Source organism: Pyrus communis, chromosome 11 (genome assembly GCF_041283825.1).
Source record: "Pyrus communis isolate YQ-2024b chromosome 11, ASM4128382v1, whole genome shotgun sequence".
NCBI lineage: Eukaryota > Viridiplantae > Streptophyta > Magnoliopsida > Rosales > Rosaceae > Pyrus > Pyrus communis.
In genome coordinates this window covers 32,386,238-32,403,515 of record NC_142575.1, presented here as the reverse complement: position 1 = coordinate 32,403,515, position 17,278 = coordinate 32,386,238, and the positions used below count along the sequence as shown (strand labels likewise).

At 39.7% G+C, this 17,278-nt stretch overlaps 4 protein-coding genes across 6 annotated transcripts; 3 read left to right on the top strand and 1 right to left on the bottom strand.

Annotated features, from left to right (window-relative positions):
- The first annotated feature begins 4,233 nt into the window (after positions 1-4,233).
- Positions 4,234-5,501, top strand: LOC137741692 (large ribosomal subunit protein eL22z). The gene is made up of 2 exons (XM_068481395.2): positions 4,234-4,576; positions 5,235-5,501. Exons 1-2 carry the CDS (start codon positions 4,344-4,346, stop codon positions 5,377-5,379), a joined length of 378 nt encoding a protein of 125 aa, XP_068337496.1. The 5' UTR covers positions 4,234-4,343; the 3' UTR covers positions 5,380-5,501.
- Positions 5,502-6,352: 851 nt separating this feature from the next.
- On the top strand, positions 6,353-8,524 carry LOC137741691 (Pentatricopeptide repeat (PPR) superfamily protein). Its single transcript, XM_068481394.2, has one exon. It carries the CDS (start codon positions 6,448-6,450, stop codon positions 8,161-8,163), a length of 1,716 nt encoding a protein of 571 aa, XP_068337495.2. The 5' UTR covers positions 6,353-6,447; the 3' UTR covers positions 8,164-8,524.
- A 1,516-nt stretch (positions 8,525-10,040) lies between these two features.
- LOC137741867 (blue-light photoreceptor PHR2) lies at positions 10,041-13,042 on the bottom strand. Its single transcript, XM_068481572.2, has 4 exons — positions 11,827-13,042; positions 10,723-10,952; positions 10,535-10,624; positions 10,041-10,421 (listed from the first exon to the last, which is right to left on the bottom strand). The coding sequence occupies exons 1-4, from the start codon at positions 12,811-12,813 to the stop codon at positions 10,346-10,348; spliced, it is 1,383 nt and encodes a 460-aa protein (XP_068337673.2). The 5' UTR covers positions 12,814-13,042; the 3' UTR covers positions 10,041-10,345.
- Positions 13,043-14,489: 1,447 nt separating this feature from the next.
- Positions 14,490-16,884, top strand: LOC137743546 (O-methyltransferase 1, chloroplastic). 3 transcript variants are annotated; one of them, XM_088680652.1, is made up of 7 exons: positions 14,490-14,837; positions 15,017-15,168; positions 15,538-15,658; positions 15,956-16,080; positions 16,180-16,308; positions 16,401-16,584; positions 16,697-16,884. In XM_088680652.1, the coding sequence occupies exons 1-7, from the start codon at positions 14,642-14,644 to the stop codon at positions 16,765-16,767; spliced, it is 978 nt and encodes a 325-aa protein (XP_088536778.1). In that variant the 5' UTR covers positions 14,490-14,641; the 3' UTR covers positions 16,768-16,884. The 3 variants fall into 3 exon arrangements, with proteins under 3 accessions (XP_088536778.1, XP_068339564.2, XP_068339563.2); XM_068483463.2 differs by having other exon boundaries at positions 14,492-14,837; positions 16,401-16,565; positions 16,673-16,884; XM_068483462.2 differs by having other exon boundaries at positions 14,494-14,837; positions 16,401-16,565.
- Positions 16,885-17,278: the final 394 nt, after the last annotated feature.

Below are 17,278 nucleotides of genomic sequence, written 5' to 3'. Positions count from 1 at the left end.
ATCAGCATAATACACGCCAACTGGCCGGCCATCTTGACGAAGTCTGAACGATTTAACCTTCAATTCATAAATCTGAGAAATATCTGAGCCATCATAATAAGTTCGAGCCACATCTTCCCAAATTTCTTTAGCGGTACGCAGGTGAATAAAAAATCCCATGATAGCAGGTTCCATGGAATTGATCAACCACCCTTTTACTATTGCATTCCCTGTCTCCCACGTCTCATACTCAACACTATTCTCAGCAGGCTCCTTGGTGCTCCCAGTCACAAAGCCCTTCCTACCGCGTCCAGCAATGTGCATCTCCAAAACTTTGGACCAAAGAGGATAATTTGATCCATTTAATTTCACGGTATTTGGTACAGCAGACGCATCACTCTGAATAACAACCGGATTCAATACTGGATTATTGGTTGAGTTACTGCCCTCTAACTTCAACATGCCACTGCCTCCTTCTGATGTCATTCGACTTTACTCACAAAAAAAAAATTAAATAAATAAAGCAAGACTGATACTAAGATTCACCACACTGCCAAACACGCAACACTACCACACATACACGACAACACTGCAGAAAACACAGCACACCCACACTACTGCACACGCAGCAAGACTACACACACACATCAACACTGTTTGATGTAGAAGATTTGCAGAAAAACTGCACCACCCACTGCTGCACAGAAAAACCGCACTTTTCTGCACCACCCACTGCTGCACACGCAGCAAGATTGCAGAAAAACTGCACCACTGTTTTCTGCAGAAAATTTGCAGAAAAAACAGTCAACCAAGCACAGCGGAAAAACTAGGGTTTCGGCCACTCCTGCTCTTGATACCAAATAGAACTTTTACGGGAATATTTTTAATTGTATTGCTTCTTTAGAAATATAAATATATATACAATCAGTGTTCAACTAGGAAACTAAATAAAGCTTATAAACAACCTACTTAATAAAGGACTCCTACTATTTACATTCCCTTTTTTCCTAATATTGACTCATGACTAACAACTCCAACTTACACCCAAATCGTTTGTTTTTGTTTTATTATTTTTTAGTTTTTGGAAGAAAACGAGATTATTCGAGTAGAACTATACATAAAGGTTCGGTGGTCGGATTAGCAGAGCAAAACTTACACACTATTTAACTAAATGTAAATGTAATGTGTGTTACTGTTACCTTACACATGGGTGCAACAAGAACAGCTCCATTCCAAAATTGAGACTAGATTAAGAGCCCATGCCCCCGAAAGTCTGTTTGAAAATGGAGTCGATAGCCGAATAACATGTCGAACGGTCGAAAGCTAGACACAAATGACTAATTTCCTTAACTATTCGGCCTACGAGCCGAAGCTTAAGGAAACCGGGGGAATGTTTGGACCCGATTTTACACTATTGGCTCGTGCAATCAATACCATTAAAGAACATAGCTCTCAACCGTTGGATGACAGAATTGTTAAGATAATTGAAGGATATATTGTTGTTTTAATCATGATATTATCTTTTACTAATGAATTATCTTGATATTTTCTTGAACAAGATGAAGTGCAAATTATATCTTCAACTTGAAAGTAAGCAGTACAGTTCAATTTGATTTGGGGTTCTTGGAATTTAGACGTGTGATGGATTAGAGCATCAGAGTATTTTATCAAGAGTCCTAATACATTGCGGCATTGGTTGGTAGAGAGATTAATGCATTATGCATTCATAAAGATGAGGATGCCAAATTAGAGTTGGTCAGCCACATGTGTTTGGCTGTGTAAAAAAAAAAAAAAAAAGGGGAAATTGATGACCTCCACGTGTGCTTGGATTTGGTCGGCCATGCACGCTATAGTCATTATCATTTCGGTTAATGTTTGTTGTTTACCCAAGATCGTGGAAGTTGCTGATAGGATTGGGTTTTTGGATTGTTATTATTCATATAAAAGTGGGTGATAATGATGGTGGATAAATGTTGTTATGCACGTGGCTTGGAATTGATCAAGATGGTCTGGTGAGATGCATGCATGAAATGAAATTTTGATGAGAAGCCTAGAGGGGATAGGATTTTGGTGGTGATGTGATAAGCGCATATATGCTTTTATTTTGTTTGAAAATGACGGATAGCCGTACGATGAATAGATGACATAAGGATCAGTCTTCCTTTCAAGAGGTTGAGTTGCGGTTGAATTCTATAAATACCATCAGGCTGCGAGCAGATATACAGCCAGTATAAATACAAAAGGTCGTGGAACGCAAAGAGGACCTCAAATTCAACACACAATTGCTCTGCGCAAAGCTCTCAAACATCTTGAGATTTTTTTTATTTTCTTTTTCCGCTAACACATCTTTAGTTTGGATAAATAGCACTGTGAAGGCAACCGGCGAACACCTTCAGTTTGGATAAACAGCAATGTTGTCGTAGAATCATCCGACCGATGAACACCTTCAGTTTGGATAAACAGCACTGAGTCGAGGCCGACTGGTTACCTATCCAAGTCTCGGTCAAGAAGGGTTTCCGAATCCTTATTGGCAGAGGTCATCTTGTTAGTCTTTCCGGCGAAGTAAGGTGTTACAAGTTACTACATTCGGCGCATTGAACGCCGAGTGGTTTTATGATTGGATACTCACAAGTGAGTATCAGAGTTTGGCATTCTGACGACCGAACCACATCTACCATCAATACATTACATACATCTCCTTTGAGTACTTGCGTCCATATAGTTTGGTGTCGACTCAACATGCTTATACTTTTACGAATATAATCACTGTGACCAAATCCGGAGCCGACTATTCGTGAACTTCGCAGAACAAGCAGCCTTGTCTTTAGGCTCGAGAACCCAAAGGCCGAGACTTGTTCCTTCCTCGACCGCAGTCGCAATATCAAGCAGTCAGCAACGTGCTCAACGCAACATCAACAAATTTTACTCCTTGGCCAAGCTTGGCTGACGAGTTGGCATGCCCCGCATCAACCGAAGGACGTAGTTAGTTTATTAGTTACTCGGCCTGCGCGCCACGTAAGCTTTGTAATTTTTAGGGTTAACAGATTTTAGAAGGAAGGAGTTAGGAGAAATAACAATTGGAGTAGATTGGTTAACATTCGGGTTCGGAAGTGGTTGAGATTACCGTTCTGATGCGGATGATAGAATTGATGGTGACAGAGGAGCAGGGCACGACGTCGTACGACTCTCCCTCTATTTCTCAGTTCCGCTCCCACTTTACCCAATCAAATTCAGTTACTCAGGTACCGAAACAACATTGTGGATGGTAAATTCGTTAGCAATCCGACAAGAAACGAAACGTGGAACGAGAAATGATCCACTAAAACGACAACGTGAGCTAATTCATTTTATTTTATAAATGACTTGCATCATTAAACATTTAAAAGTGGATGTCAATAAGACGATATTTCAACTCAATCATGCGATGTTACGTGAAAAATTTAAAACACGTGTCAAATAAAATTAAAAATGCATAGTGTAGTATTATTAATATATGTTGTCACCATGACGTCTAGAAAAGTACAGATAATTCATTCCTTTGAGTTGGGTGGTTGCCAGAATAGAGCTTGGGATTTTATCTTTTCTGAAATTGTACCTGAAGTTATGAAATCAAATCAATTTATAGATTTTGTTTGGGACAATGAAAAGCCACACTTGCAATTTGAAAGACATCAATACTGTTTAGGATAATTTGGAGCCCTGTGATTATTAGCAGGAATGAGTTCGATTTGTGCGATTTAGAAATATGAAACGTTGTGGTACAAGTTTGGCTTGAAGATTAGCGTACTAACAAGTCCCACAAATGCCTTGTCAACAAGTTATAAAACAACAAACAGTCCAAATTTTAAAAGAAATAAATTGATACAATTTCAAAATCTCAATTCTTCTCGTTTGGATGTACTTTTAAAATAACTGAAAACATTTTTGGTGAAAATATTTTTAGAACCAATCTTTAGTAAAAATACAAGTAAATCGTGGAAAAGCATTTAAAGTGCTTTCTGCAAGAAGCACCAATTATGTGCTTCTTCCAAGAAGCACTTAAAGTGCTTTTGAAATCTAAAAATATTTTCTTTAAAAGCATTTTCAGTCATTTTAAAAACACATCCAAATGAGCCTAGTTAGTCTCATTCGATTTAGAAATGAGTGGGTTGGGTTAGGCAGGCTTAGACGTGTTTGCAGTTAGCTTTATGCTGGGCCTTTGGGCCCGTACCTGAAAGATAAAATAAGAACCCGCGAATCCAAAACCCTAGCACTCTTTTTTTCTACCGAGAGCTAACAGGTGCAGCTCCCACACACACGCGGAAGTGTGCGCAGAGAGAGAGAGAGTGAGAGAGAGAGAGAGAGAGAGAGAGAGAGAGGCGAAGATGAGTCGTGGGGCGGCAGCAGGGACGAAGGGAGGGAAGAAGAAGGGAGCTTCATTCGTGATAGACTGCGCGAAGCCGGTGGAGGATAAGATCATGGACATCGCCTCACTGGAGAAGTTCCTCCAGGAGCGCATCAAGGTCGGCGGCAAGGCCGGTGCTCTCGGCGACTCCGTCACCGTCTCTCGTGAGAAGAACAAGATAACCGTCACCTCCGACTCCAACTTCTCCAAAAGGTACCAACACACACTTTCCACTTTTATTTATTTATTTATCTGCACATACCATTTTGCTTTATACCCATTTGCAGATCTGAATTTTGACTAAAACCCAATGATGTAAACCTCATATATATGCTTCTTCTAGGGTGTTGATTATTATATAAATTGAAAGTTTTAAACTTTACCATGGCTCAAATATTTGGATTATTGTAAATTCCATGAATTTAAATTTGCAGCTGAGCTCCTTTGATTAAGTAGGATTTTGCAGTTTAATTAGTATTAGTTACAATTAGAAAGTTGATAATGTGGTATTGCTGTTGTTCGGCTGGTTATCTTTCATTTGTCATGCTTTGTGTATAACTTATAATCGTCATATCACTTCGAATGTGTGTAAGGATTACATGCTATTATGGTACGCGTGTTTCCATCTTTGGAAATCTTTGATGCCGGGTGCTTTGCGCATAGTTTTCAGTCGTTTATTGTCTTCATAACTCGGAGTTATAGTTGCATTTTTATGAATGTTAGTTGAAGTTCAGCACAAAGTGTGTGAAATTCTTAAATCTTGACAAGTAATGGTTTCATTTAAAAAGAATTGGATATTTATGTCGATTGTTGAGCAGTAATTGTCTTCTGTTTTCGTTTGTGTCGAACCTCTGTATCACTTGTATCTCAGGTATCTTAAGTACTTGACGAAGAAGTACTTGAAGAAGCATAACGTGAGGGATTGGCTTCGCGTGATTGCATCCAACAAGGACCGCAATGTTTATGAATTGAGATACTTCAACATTGCCGAGAACGAGGGTGAGGAGGAAGACTAAAAGCTTTGTCTCCTGTTTTGTGGCATTACCGGTTGAGCTTAGTTAATCTGTCTTATCTATCAACTTCTGTTTCAGCTTTTTTCGTGATTGATACCTCCTATGAAATTAAGCTTCTTTTGAGACATCGGTTTGGAACTTCGAATCTGGTTATTATGTTATCTATGTGCCTGGTGCAGTACGTATTTCCTCGAAAATTTTCACCTTCGTTGAACTTCACCGGCCCTTTCCTCTTTGCACATGCGAAGGCAACTGTGCCATCGATACTTGTTAATCTCCGGAAATTTAGTTCCGAGTTGCAGGCCTGCATCGGAGAAGAAGGGATGCGTTAGAGAATGCGAGGAGTTAAAGCTAATCAAGAGCCTTAGACTTTAGGTTCTTAATCTCTATGGATTTATTAATTCCACAAAATTAGGTTTTTAGCATCAAATATTTCGATACTTAAAACCCAAAACGGAAACTCTGAAGCATCATTATATACTCTAAATAACCGATCATGTCAATAAATAAGATCAAAATCTTTAAAGAATTACCCTTCATACAATTGAGCTTAGCCGAGTTGACGTCTGAATTTCACTTAGTACCAGGCGCCATGGTATTTAAGTAACCCATTAGCCTAGTTAGTTGATCAATGTGCTTTATTATATGCATCAAAGTTTGAATTTCACTTAGTACCAAGCGTCATGGTGCTGAACTAACCTATGTCATATTCTTAGAAAAAGCTTGAACAACCTTCAACAAAAAGATACATGTACTCAAAACCGGCATAGGTCGGTAAATTAATTTAATTTCAGCGTGGGTATAAAAAAATAAATAAAATAAAAAAAGAAAAACTAACGAACAATCTATAAAAACTTTAGTTTTAATTAAAAATGACAAATAAATGTGTAATGAATAGTACTAAAAAAAAGTAAAAATATAATTTTTCGTTAAAAATAAATACTAGCCGGAGTGTTTCATTAAAATTCAAAAAAAAAAAAAGAAAAAAAAAAAGAGAGAGAGAGAGAGAGAGAGAGAGGAATGCCAACCCCTAAAGCGGTTTGAATTGTTTCCCGCTATGCAGCGCCAGAAATGCGAGCCTGCACAAACACAAAGCTGATATCCTCCACGCACCCAACCCTCCACCTTTCCCATCCAACCCCCGAATCCTTCGTTTGGAACACCCTTATCCGAGCCCATGTCCAATCCACAGTCCCATCCCATCCTTCCCCACTCTCCGTCTTCCTCCGCATGCGCTTACACGGAGTCGAACCCGACGACCGCACCTTCCCTTTCCTCCTCCAGTCCTGCCATTCCCTCCCTCACATCCGACCCGGAAAACAAATCCACGCCCAAGTTTTTCTCTTTGGGTTCACTCACGACCCGTTTGTCCGCACTTCTCTTATACATATGTACTCGTCCTGTGGGAGTTTGACGCTTGCCCGTCAAGTGTTTGATGAAATTACGCAACCAGACTTACCGTCTTGGAATTCGATTATGAATGCCTATTCAAAAGCGGGATTGATTGGTGATGCAAGAGAGGTGTTCGATAAAATGCCTGAGAGAAATGTGATCTCTTGGAGTTGTATGATAAATGGGTACGTCGTGTGTGACGCCTATAAGGAGGCACTTGCCTTGTTTCGTGAGATGCAAAAGGTGGATGCTGGTGGCGTGAGACCTAATGAGTTTACCATGTCGAGTGTGCTATTGGCTTGCGGACGGTTGGGTGCACTTGAGCATGGAAAATGGGTTCATGCTTATATTGACAAATCAGGAATGCAAATTGATGTTGTCTTAGGAACTGCGTTGGTGGACATGTATGCCAAATGTGGAAGTATTGAGAAAGCAAAATTTGTTTTTGATAGTATGGGTCCTTACAAGGATGTGATGGCATGGAGTTCAATGATTTCGGGACTGGCCATGCATGGTCATGCTACGGAATGCCTTGAATTATTTTCTGAAATGATAAAGCTCCGCGTGAGGCCTAATGCTGTGACGTTTGTGGGTGTTCTTTGTGCTTGTGTACATGGAGGTTTGGTGAGTGAAGGGAAGGAGTACTTTAGGAGGATGGATGAGGAGTTTGGTATTAAGCCTTTGATTCAGCACTTTGGTTGTATTGTTGACCTGTATGGAAGAGCTGGTCTCGTTCGAGAGGCACTGAAGATGGTGCAGTCCATGCCAATGGAGCCTGATGTACTTGTATGGGGGGCTCTGCTGAGTGGCTCTAGGATGCATAGGGACATCGAAACGAGTGAGATTGCACTGAAGAATCTAATTCAGTTGGATCCCACGAATAGTGGTGCATATGTACTTTTGTCAAATGTGTACGCAAAGATGGGTAAATGGAGTGAAGTAAGGCGTGTGAGAGATCTCATGGAGGTAAAAGAGGTCAAGAAAGTCCCCGGTTGTAGTTTGGTTGAGGTAGGAGGTGTTCTTCATGAGTTTTTCGCGTGTGATGATTCGCATCCAGAAACTCGAGAGATATACATGATGCTTGACGAGATTATGAATAGGTTGAGAATGAAAGGCTTTGTGGGAAATACAAGTGAGGTGTTACTTGAACTAGATGAGGAAGGAAAGGAGTTGGCTTTGGCATACCACAGCGAAAAATTGGCAATTGCATTCTGCTTTTTGAAGACAAGTCCAGGCACACCAATTCGAATTGTTAAAAACCTGAGGATATGCCGTGATTGTCATGATGCCATGAAAATGATTTCTGAGGAGTTTGGTCGGGAAATCGTGATCAGAGATTGCAACCGGTTTCACCATTTCAGGGAAGGACTATGCTCTTGTAAAGACTATTGGTAAAGAGACAAAAGTGTGCTGCAATGGAAATAAAGAGGCGAAGAAAGCTTTGAGGGGAGGGCTGTATGAGGGCATGGTGATACGAGGATAAAGCTGAAGGATCAATGGAAAACCCGACACAGAGTGCTGACGATGGACTTCTTCCTGCTTGCCTCGGCTCGCAAGGATTGTACTGAGTTTTCCTGGACGCTCGGAGTCGGAGTACTACTAGGACACAGACAGCTTGACAGGGGAGAGCACTTGGGCATTTGTTTTGATAAAAAGGTTATCAGTCATTATCTAACTAACGCTCCGATTTTGTATGACAATTATTTATTTAGCTACTATTATTATTTTCATTAAGTATGGGATTGAGCTCATCACATATCAGTGGTTTAAAAGACTAGTTTTAAGATTAGCCAAGGCGGTTTTTGGGCAGGGCTATGATATGCCTCTCCCAGCGGAAGTGGTCTATAGAATAGCCTAAACACCTAGGCTATCGTCTCGGGCGCCTACGCTTATAGCCCCAGGCGTTTAAGCGACCTGGGCGTTTGAATTTAGAAAAAAAAGTACAGCCCAAACCCAAACGACGTTGTTTTGAGCAGGGTTTTTATAAAATTCATGCTAATTTTATGTGGGTGTTATCTACCTTTTTTTTTTTTTTTTTTTTTTTTATCATTTGATAATTTTCAATTTATTTGATCAAACGGACGAAAGTTGTGAGGAGTATGTGGAAGGTAAAAAATAGTGCAGAGATAGCAAGTTTGCAACATCTTTAATCTATTTCGACTTTATGATATGAATTAGAGAAATAATAATAATAACCAAATATTTTATTGCTTGGTATGCTTGTCGGATGAATTTTAAGTAGGCTATCGCCTAGGCAAAACTATTTACAAAACACCTTCTCCTTTCAAAATATTATCACAAAATACATGTTGTCATGGTATCTTTATCAGCATATTAGAAGATTTGAACAAAATGAACATCATATAATGACTGACCTAGGCTTGCTGACTCTAGATTGTGATCAAGATAAGATAAATGAAAACCGGTTTGAATCATTCTAATGTCCATTAAGATAAGATAAATGTCTAGTCTGTGACGTCCCCCGAGATGTCAATCCATACGGATTACGCCTAACTACTAGTTGTCCTGTCTGTCCATTCCACCGGATATGATTCTTGTCAAACCTCCTTTCCATATTTTCATCTTCCAATTATTCCGAAGTAGTCCCACGTTTGAATTTCATACATACCATTGATTTCGCTTTTCGACTAATTGTTGGGATGAATTGGTTCATATAATCTCATCTTGTCTATTTAATAACTATTCTCCTGTTTAGTGGTGTACTAAAAGTTCGTGATTATTGATCATTTAACTCATTAAAAGATGCAATTATAGTCATTTTCGTCGATCAAGTCAGAACAGTCAGAATGAGATATGATGGCAGAACTATTGCTACATTCGGATTAAAGTTGAGAGATCATTGCTGCAAGTTTCTCATTTGTTTTCTATACTTGTCCTTTGATTCTGCATCATGTTTGGGACACGTGACTCATTTGAACGGTAGTTCTTACAGAGTTGACAAAATGACCATAGCTGCATCATTTTGATGAGTTAAGAGATCAATAGTCATAAATTTTTAATTGAAAGATCATTACCCAATTCAATTAAAATTGAGAAGCAATTGCTACACTTTTCTCTAATAATTTTTATAGATTTTTTAAAGACCGATTAAAATCGTGACATACAGCTTTTGTGAAAAACGCCAATGTTGGGTTTCCTTTTCTCTTCATTCATTCTCTTTATATTCTTCCCCTTCCGCACCACTCTTCTACGTCCCTCCATTTTCCTCATTAAACCTTCCTTATATCTCAAGCACAAGAGTTAAAAATCAATAACTAAAAACGAAATAATTATCGAATGAGGCTTTGAGTTTTACAGGTGCCGACCGACATTGGTCGATGAGTACAAAAGCACAAGTAGAGGATATGTGTTATTCCCAAGACAACATATGAAGAATGAGGGAGGCAAATCTTCACATTCTCAACCATCTTATTTGGTAATGAAAACCAAGTTTCAACAAGGAATAACTCTTTCACACGAACCCTATTACAACATCTAACTGCTACATCTTGGAAACTTACAACGAGATGAAAATACACCATATCTCACCATTTCGTCATCCAATTTTAAGTTCTTCTTAAGCAAGGGCACCCGTACATGCGGTGGCTGGAGCAGCGTTGAGCTGTTTCTTTGTGGAACTGCAAGTGACAAATCTGCATACAGAATGTGTAAGAGCCAATCAGGTGATGGTAGATTTGAAGATATGGAAGACAAGATGAAATAATAGTTTTCATGTGATTTGAGCTTTCATGGTCAGTCTATTTACCTGAAGAAATCCCTCCAAAGTAACTCAAACATCAACCAGTTCATTCCACTGCCACCGTCATCATTGCGGTTTGAGGAAGCAGATATAGTTCTATCAATCGTAAAATTTCATTTAGTAGTGAGTAGAGTAAATATCGAATATAAATTTTAGAAACTATACCATTATTCAAAAGAGAGGCATTCGCACACCTGCTAGAAGTTTTCTTTAGCTCATCAAACATACTGCGAGGAGAGAGGCATCCCAAGACCAACCATGGAGAGACTTTGCACGAAAAGTTGGCACCACAGATGCTATCATGCTTTCCATCTTTGCTCGCCTTGGGTGGCTGTGCTTGGCACTCAGCAGCATACTTTTTGAGCCTTTCTAGGGCTTCAGTCTCCCCTCCCACCATGGAAGCAATGGCAGCAGGCCTTCCATCCTACAAGACAATGGATGAAAATATTGTCACTTTCTTTAGGGACATGTCAAATAACTCTATTAGAAATAATGAATTCCGAAACTAAAAGTTTCCAATAAATGGCAATATGTTTGTTCTTTGAAACTGTTTTGAGCTGACAAGCTATGGACAAAGATCGAACTGCTAGCTAAAAAAAGTTACAACTGTCCCATTCACAACCGTTCAAGGCTCAAGCTATGCAAATTTACAGAAGAAGCAAGAGCCGAAAAAGATGAATAAGTTTTTGACAAATTTGATGGATACTACTCTTTTCAGGCCTAAAACCGAAAAATTTCTTTTTTTTTATTCGTTCCCTTGTACAATGATTGCTAGAAATAATTCTAGCTTAATCTTTCCATACTAAGATCCCACGAAAGGCTTTATAGTTCCATAAAATTGTTCATCACTGCCATTGTCCTGCTGCGAAAGATTGCTCATTTCTAATTAATTTGCAACCTCGACATCGTACACTCTCAAAACATAATCATATCTAAGGATTCTATACTAGAAATCTCAAACTCATGCTGAAAAGTTAAAACTATGACAGATTTGTTCGAAAAGGAGGAGCATTATCGAACTATGACAGGTTTGTTCGATACTACTCTTTTCACACTCATTTCTCAATCAATCCCTCGTTCAACCGTTTGCTAGAAACAACTCAGGCTCAATCTTTTCATACCAAACTTGTTCATCATTTCCACTGTCCCGCTACGAAAGGATGCTCATTTTCACTCAGTTCACAATCACTGACATCATAAATTGTCAAACACAACTATCTCTAATCACATTTCACGAAAACTAAATGATCAACTTAAACATAAATTCATACAAAAGATCCGAAACCGAAAACACATACCTGAGACGTAGTAGCAGACGGATTAAGCCCCAAATCCATCAATGTTGGAACATCACCGGGCTCCACGTCGCCGCGAGAAGGCAGACCCTTCATCTGATCCAAAGCTTCAATCGTCTTCCTCACCTCCAATCCCTTCACCTTCTCTCTGAAATCGCCGTATTTCGTCGGCATATCCTCCAACTTAAACGGCAAATCCTCTGCGTGGTACAGAGTGCTTCCCCAAAAGTACTTAACCTCCACATTCTCCTCCTTCATTGCCGCCTCGATCTTCTCCTCCTCCTTAACTTCGTCGCGCGAAACCTCTCTGTGCGCATAAATGGCGTCGGCGCCTATCGCCTTCGCCAGCTCCACCAAAACAGTCTCGGGCTTCCCGATTCTGACTACCAGATCGGACCCTCTCGCCTGGAGATTCTTCCGAAGGTCCGCCACCGATTCGACCAAGAACGTCGCCCGGTACGGGCCGGTCTTATCGAACCCAGAAGAGGATTTTCCGTAGTCCCTCGGATCGAAACAGTAGACGGGCAAGACCGATACGGACTCGTTGTTAGCCGAGTTGAGGCACTCGTTGTCGTGGACGCGTAAATCGTTTCGGAACCAGACGATGGAAGCTCGACGGATTGCGGCCCCATTGGAGGGGTCGAGGGGGCGGCGCGGACCCAGAGAGAGAGGGCTCTGCAGGGGGTTGGCGGCAATGGTGGACTTGAAGGAGAGCTTGGGCGGAATTACATTGGCGGTGGTGGAGAGAGAGAGGTGGGCCAGGGACGAGGCCTGCGTGGGGACCTTGACCTTGGTGGTCTGGGAAGAAAACAAGGTGGAAACCTTGGGTTGTTGGAAGAAGTGGGTGGGGAGAATTGTAAAGAGAGAAAGTGAGAGCGAGGCGGTGGCGAAGGGAGGAAGCCCGGCGGCGGAAGGCACAATGGCAAGTGGGTTTTGTTCCTCAGGCGATTTGGATTCTGTGTTTTCTGGGATTTGGCGATTGGTGTCCATTTTTTCAAGGGTTTTGATGGAGAGATTGAGAGCTGGAGGTTGAAGGAGGTAGAAGATAAGCTAATGGCTGCCTCTGCTTTGCTCTCTCAGACTACTCTCAGTCTCTCAGTCACTCTTCTCTTTCTCTCTCTAGATTTGTCCGATTGTGTGTTTGTTCGCGGTGGGCGGCATTGTGTGATTTTTAAAGGCGATATGGTCAAAAGTTACATCAAATTCATGGTTCGCATTCGCCTTCACCTAACATTGTGTAATATTTGTACTAACTTTCCAGAAATTTTTCATTACGATCGAAATACGGAATATATCATCTATTTTTATATAAATAGTGGAAAATTTTTACTTTTAAATTATTAACTTTTTAATATATATATTTTATCATTTATATAGTAATACGTAATATATCATTCTCGGTTACAGAAAATCTTTCTAACTTTTCAACTTCAAGCAGCCATCAATGGTTGGAGAGGAGAAATTTTTTATTATAACGGAAACACGGATAGGACACCAAGTGTTTTTATGTAAGTGGTGATAAATTTTATTTGTTAATTTATTAACTTTTTAACACGTATATCTAATCATTTGTATAGTAATACGTAATGTACCATCTCATGTGCCAGTCGTAATGAAAAATCTTTAGTTGGAAAGGGGTTTTTAGCTTTATCATTCTTGTGTAGGTTTCTACTTTTTTACTTAGGTTTGATAAGAAAGATATATTCAGAAACTTATGTTTCGTTTGCTGAAAATTACATTTAAAAACCTGTGTTTTACATACTGTTGTCCATATGTCAAATCATTTATAACTATTCGCCCTTAATGCGTGTTTGTGGAGTTAAAAAATCGATCTACGCTAACTTAACGTTCAACTATACAAATATACACTCAATTGGAATATTTATAAAACACCATTGTCGTAGCTTATTGAATTTAGTATTTTGAAACGTTTTTCATCACTTCAAAGGCTATTATATACAATTTAGTTAAATTAATTTACCATGTTTATAGAGTGAAAAAATGGATTCATTGATCGATCCACACAAGATTTGGGATTCTGGATCAAGAGTCCCAAAGTGTTAGGGTGCATCAATCTTTTTTTTGTTTTTTTTTTTTTTTTTGTTTTTGTTTCAAAGTGCTCGCTCACCCCCATACATTATTTTGGGCTCAACAATAAGTGATGAAAGTTCTAACGGAATTATCTAAAAGACCATAAGGTCATCTCCAACTGACCTGATCAAAGGGTCATAGAGCTAAAAATAGTTCGGAATGACACAAAAATTATCTCCAACCGAGGGCTAGGCCAAAGGGCTTGTGGGCCCCACTAGGCCAAAACCCCAAATCAGGCATGCGGGTTAGCCATTTCCAGCTAGCCCTCCAGTGCCATAATGTCAAGTTTGACATTTTACCAACCTTCCAGCTCAGCCCATTTGAATGTCAAAGGTTACTTGACGTTAGACCCTTCAATTAAAATAACTATATTAATTCAATTAAAATAATAAATTATGTTTTGCCTATGGCCCCCTCGTTTGGAGATGATTTTTTATCAAAGGATTATATTTGGTATATGACCCTTTAGCCCCTCAATTGGCAATTCAGCCAAACTTGAAGGACCTATACTCTAATTATCCCAAAAATCGTTAATGGCAGTTAACGCCGTGTCGTTTTGGGGTTTGCTGACCGAAGGTCTGGTCGTTGGCACGCATCGCGCTTCATGCGCAGACTAAGAGGGGTGATTACGACTGCCACTCAATACTGAGCTCATCGTTCGATCGATGGTCGCTCCCATTCTTTCGTGCTTTCTAGGGCGTTGCAGCTGAAGACGAATCTGAATTGTATGGACTGTTTAGCGGGCGTTGCACATGCCCCGGCTGCTGCTATCTTGCGCCGATCGGTCCTCTACACCACTTCAAGAAGGGGGGATAGAAATGGCGGGTTGAAGTTGCGAGCCAAAATCGTCGAGGAAAACGACCCATTACTTCAATCTGCCATTGATTCGGCTTCTCTTCGTTTCCGGGAGACCCATCGACCAAGTAAACCCATATCCCAAAGAATTTCGTATTTGCCATTTTGTTTTTTCATTGGGTCATTTCGTCAAACAGTTGGATGATTCGTGTTGTGGAGTTTCAGTGACGCGCAGAATTTCGAAAGATGAAATTTTTATTTAAATTTGTCAAATTTATAAGTTTTTGATTAATAATTTCGTGTGCAGAGCCTCTGTTTGTTGATCCGTATGCTGGTTGCTTTGTTCCTCCTAATGCTCAGATGGACATGATGCAATGCTCACATCATTATTGCGTTGCTACTAAATTCATGGACGATAAGTTGCTTCGAACAGTAAACCATATCGATGGATTAAAGCAGGTAGTTAGTCTTTTTCTTGAAGTAGCAATTCCTACCTGACACTGCCTGCCAATCACAATTCGACGTTTGTATTTTTGATGAGTTATTTCTGCATATGTGTCGAAATGCATCTAAACCATATTGATAGATTAAAGCAGGTGGTTAAGCCTTTTCTTGAAGTAGCAATTCCTACCTGACAATGCTTTCCAATCACAATTCGACGTTTGTGATTTTGACGAGTTATTTCTGCATATGTGTCGAAATGCATCTTGTAGAAAGGAGGAAGGGCTCCTTGAGTGTCTTTTTTTTGTTTAAGTGGAGATCGGTTAAACTTCATGGACTTGTTCTTTATCACTCCTTTGTTTCAATGTATTCTTCTTGGGAGTGCAGGTTGTTTTGCTAACCGATGGAATGGATACCCGCTCATATAGGCTTAGTTGGCCAACTTCAACCATTATATTCAATGTTTCTCCGGAACTGGTGTTCAAAAGAGCAGCTGAGAAGCTTCAAGGTGATTGCAAACTTACAATATGAACTATTCGCAATTAAGAGTAGTTAAAGATTTGCTGCCTAGTTGAAGTAGGGAATTTTTGTTGTGACATTATCCCAAGTTCTTTCGTTATTGCACATCTTAAGAATTTACTCCCATATCATGGGAATCGGTTATTTTGTTGGTACAGATTTTGTGCCATTCTAAATCCTCAGTAAGTTCAAACTTTTCGGGATTTGTTTTATTATGCATTATCAGCTTGTTTTTATTAAGTAGGCAATGCAGAAAGATCTTATAATGCTATCTTTAATCCCTCAGGTGTTGGGGCTAAGATTCCTAGAAGCTGCTTATCCCTTCATGTTCCTTTGGAATCCTCCGACATACAGAAAAGTCTGCGTGCTAAAGGGTTTAACGACAATCAACCTAGCATTTGGGCCATGCAGGTATCTATCCGCTAATCATTCGTTAGTTATAATCTCATGTGTAGCTATAATGGTTAGTGTTTTAGTAAGTAGGAAAATCATGTTGCTGTGTTATTGCAGGGGCTTCCTTTGATGACATTAGCAAATTTTGAAGATATTTTGCTCACTGTAAGTGGTTTGGCGATGAACGGATGTTTTTTCTTGGGAGAATTACCTGCTTGGTTGGCAGAAACTGAAATAGGGACCAAGGTCAGTTTGATTATATCAAGTGCGACTCAATATCGCAATTGCTTCTCTGTCAATAAAGAAAGACATCACCTGTTTCCTTTTCTCATCGACAGACTAGTGCAAGGACATGGTTGGAGAAACTATTCATGAACAATGGGTTTCGGGTGGACATGATTTGTTTTGATGAAGTTGCAAGGAGTTTAGGCAAGGAATTAGCACCGGGAAGGTATAAGAATATACTATTTTCTGCAGAACAACTGCGGTTTTCTGATGATCAGGTAACATGCTACTCAATTCGTCCTCTCTTCATCTTCGGACTTTGTAGGTTTTTTCCCTGCATTTCCTCAAAAGTTACTAATTAGAATCTGTACCATTTGTCTGTCAGACGCTGAAATTTTATTGTTGACAGATGAAACTTGGAGGAAGGAATTCTTGAGAACCGAGGAAGAAGGGGACGAGGAAGGTTTCGAAGAACTCTAACACAACTAGGATTTAGGCTACGGGCCTGAGATGACAGATTTTGCTTCTTATTTTATGGTCTTGCTTTAACCACGCCACATTGTAAATAATTTGTACTCAAATTTTGGTTGATCTTTCCCTTGCCTTGTATAATTTTTTTTTTTGTATGTTAATAAACTTGATTTATTCGTTACACGTGTAAAACGAAGTCTTATACATGACGTACTCAATGGAAGCTGGAGTTGATTCCTTAATTCCGGCTACAAAAGAAATTCAGGGAATATACACAAATTGAACCGGTTACAAACTTGTTTACAACATGATAAATTCATTATCCTACAAGTTGTTCACACATTTATATACAACGATTCTGAAGTATACAACTGAAAACTGAAAAAACCGCATGCAACCAAATCTCGACTTCGGACTCTCAATCTTAACTGCAAGCTGCTAAGAGCCAAGGATTCCAAGCCACCAATCAAAATTACCAACCTAATTGCCATTTGATTTGGGTCGAGAAGTTGGAACACAC

Bases quoted from the DNA above. Each gene is read 5' to 3' on its own strand.
- LOC137741692 (XM_068481395.2), top strand. From the start codon at position 4,344: ATGAGTCGTGGGGCGGCAGCAGGGACGAAGGGAGGGAAGAAGAAGGGA. The intron at 4,577-5,234 runs GTACCAACACAC...CTTGTATCTCAG, and splicing joins GACTCCAACTTCTCCAAAAG to GTATCTTAAGTACTTGACGA.
- LOC137741691 (XM_068481394.2), top strand. From the start codon at position 6,448: ATGCGAGCCTGCACAAACACAAAGCTGATATCCTCCACGCACCCAACC.
- LOC137741867 (XM_068481572.2), bottom strand. From the start codon at position 12,813: ATGGACACCAATCGCCAAATCCCAGAAAACACAGAATCCAAATCGCCT. The intron at 10,953-11,826 runs GTATGTGTTTTC...ATTGTCTTGTAG, and splicing joins CGTCTGCTACTACGTCTCAG to GATGGAAGGCCTGCTGCCAT. The intron at 10,625-10,722 runs GTGTGCGAATGC...TACGATTGATAG, and splicing joins CTAAAGAAAACTTCTAGCAG to AACTATATCTGCTTCCTCAA.
- LOC137743546 (XM_088680652.1), top strand. From the start codon at position 14,642: ATGGACTGTTTAGCGGGCGTTGCACATGCCCCGGCTGCTGCTATCTTG. The intron at 14,838-15,016 runs GTAAACCCATAT...TTTCGTGTGCAG, and splicing joins CCGGGAGACCCATCGACCAA to AGCCTCTGTTTGTTGATCCG. The intron at 15,169-15,537 runs GTAGTTAGTCTT...TTGGGAGTGCAG, and splicing joins ATATCGATGGATTAAAGCAG to GTTGTTTTGCTAACCGATGG.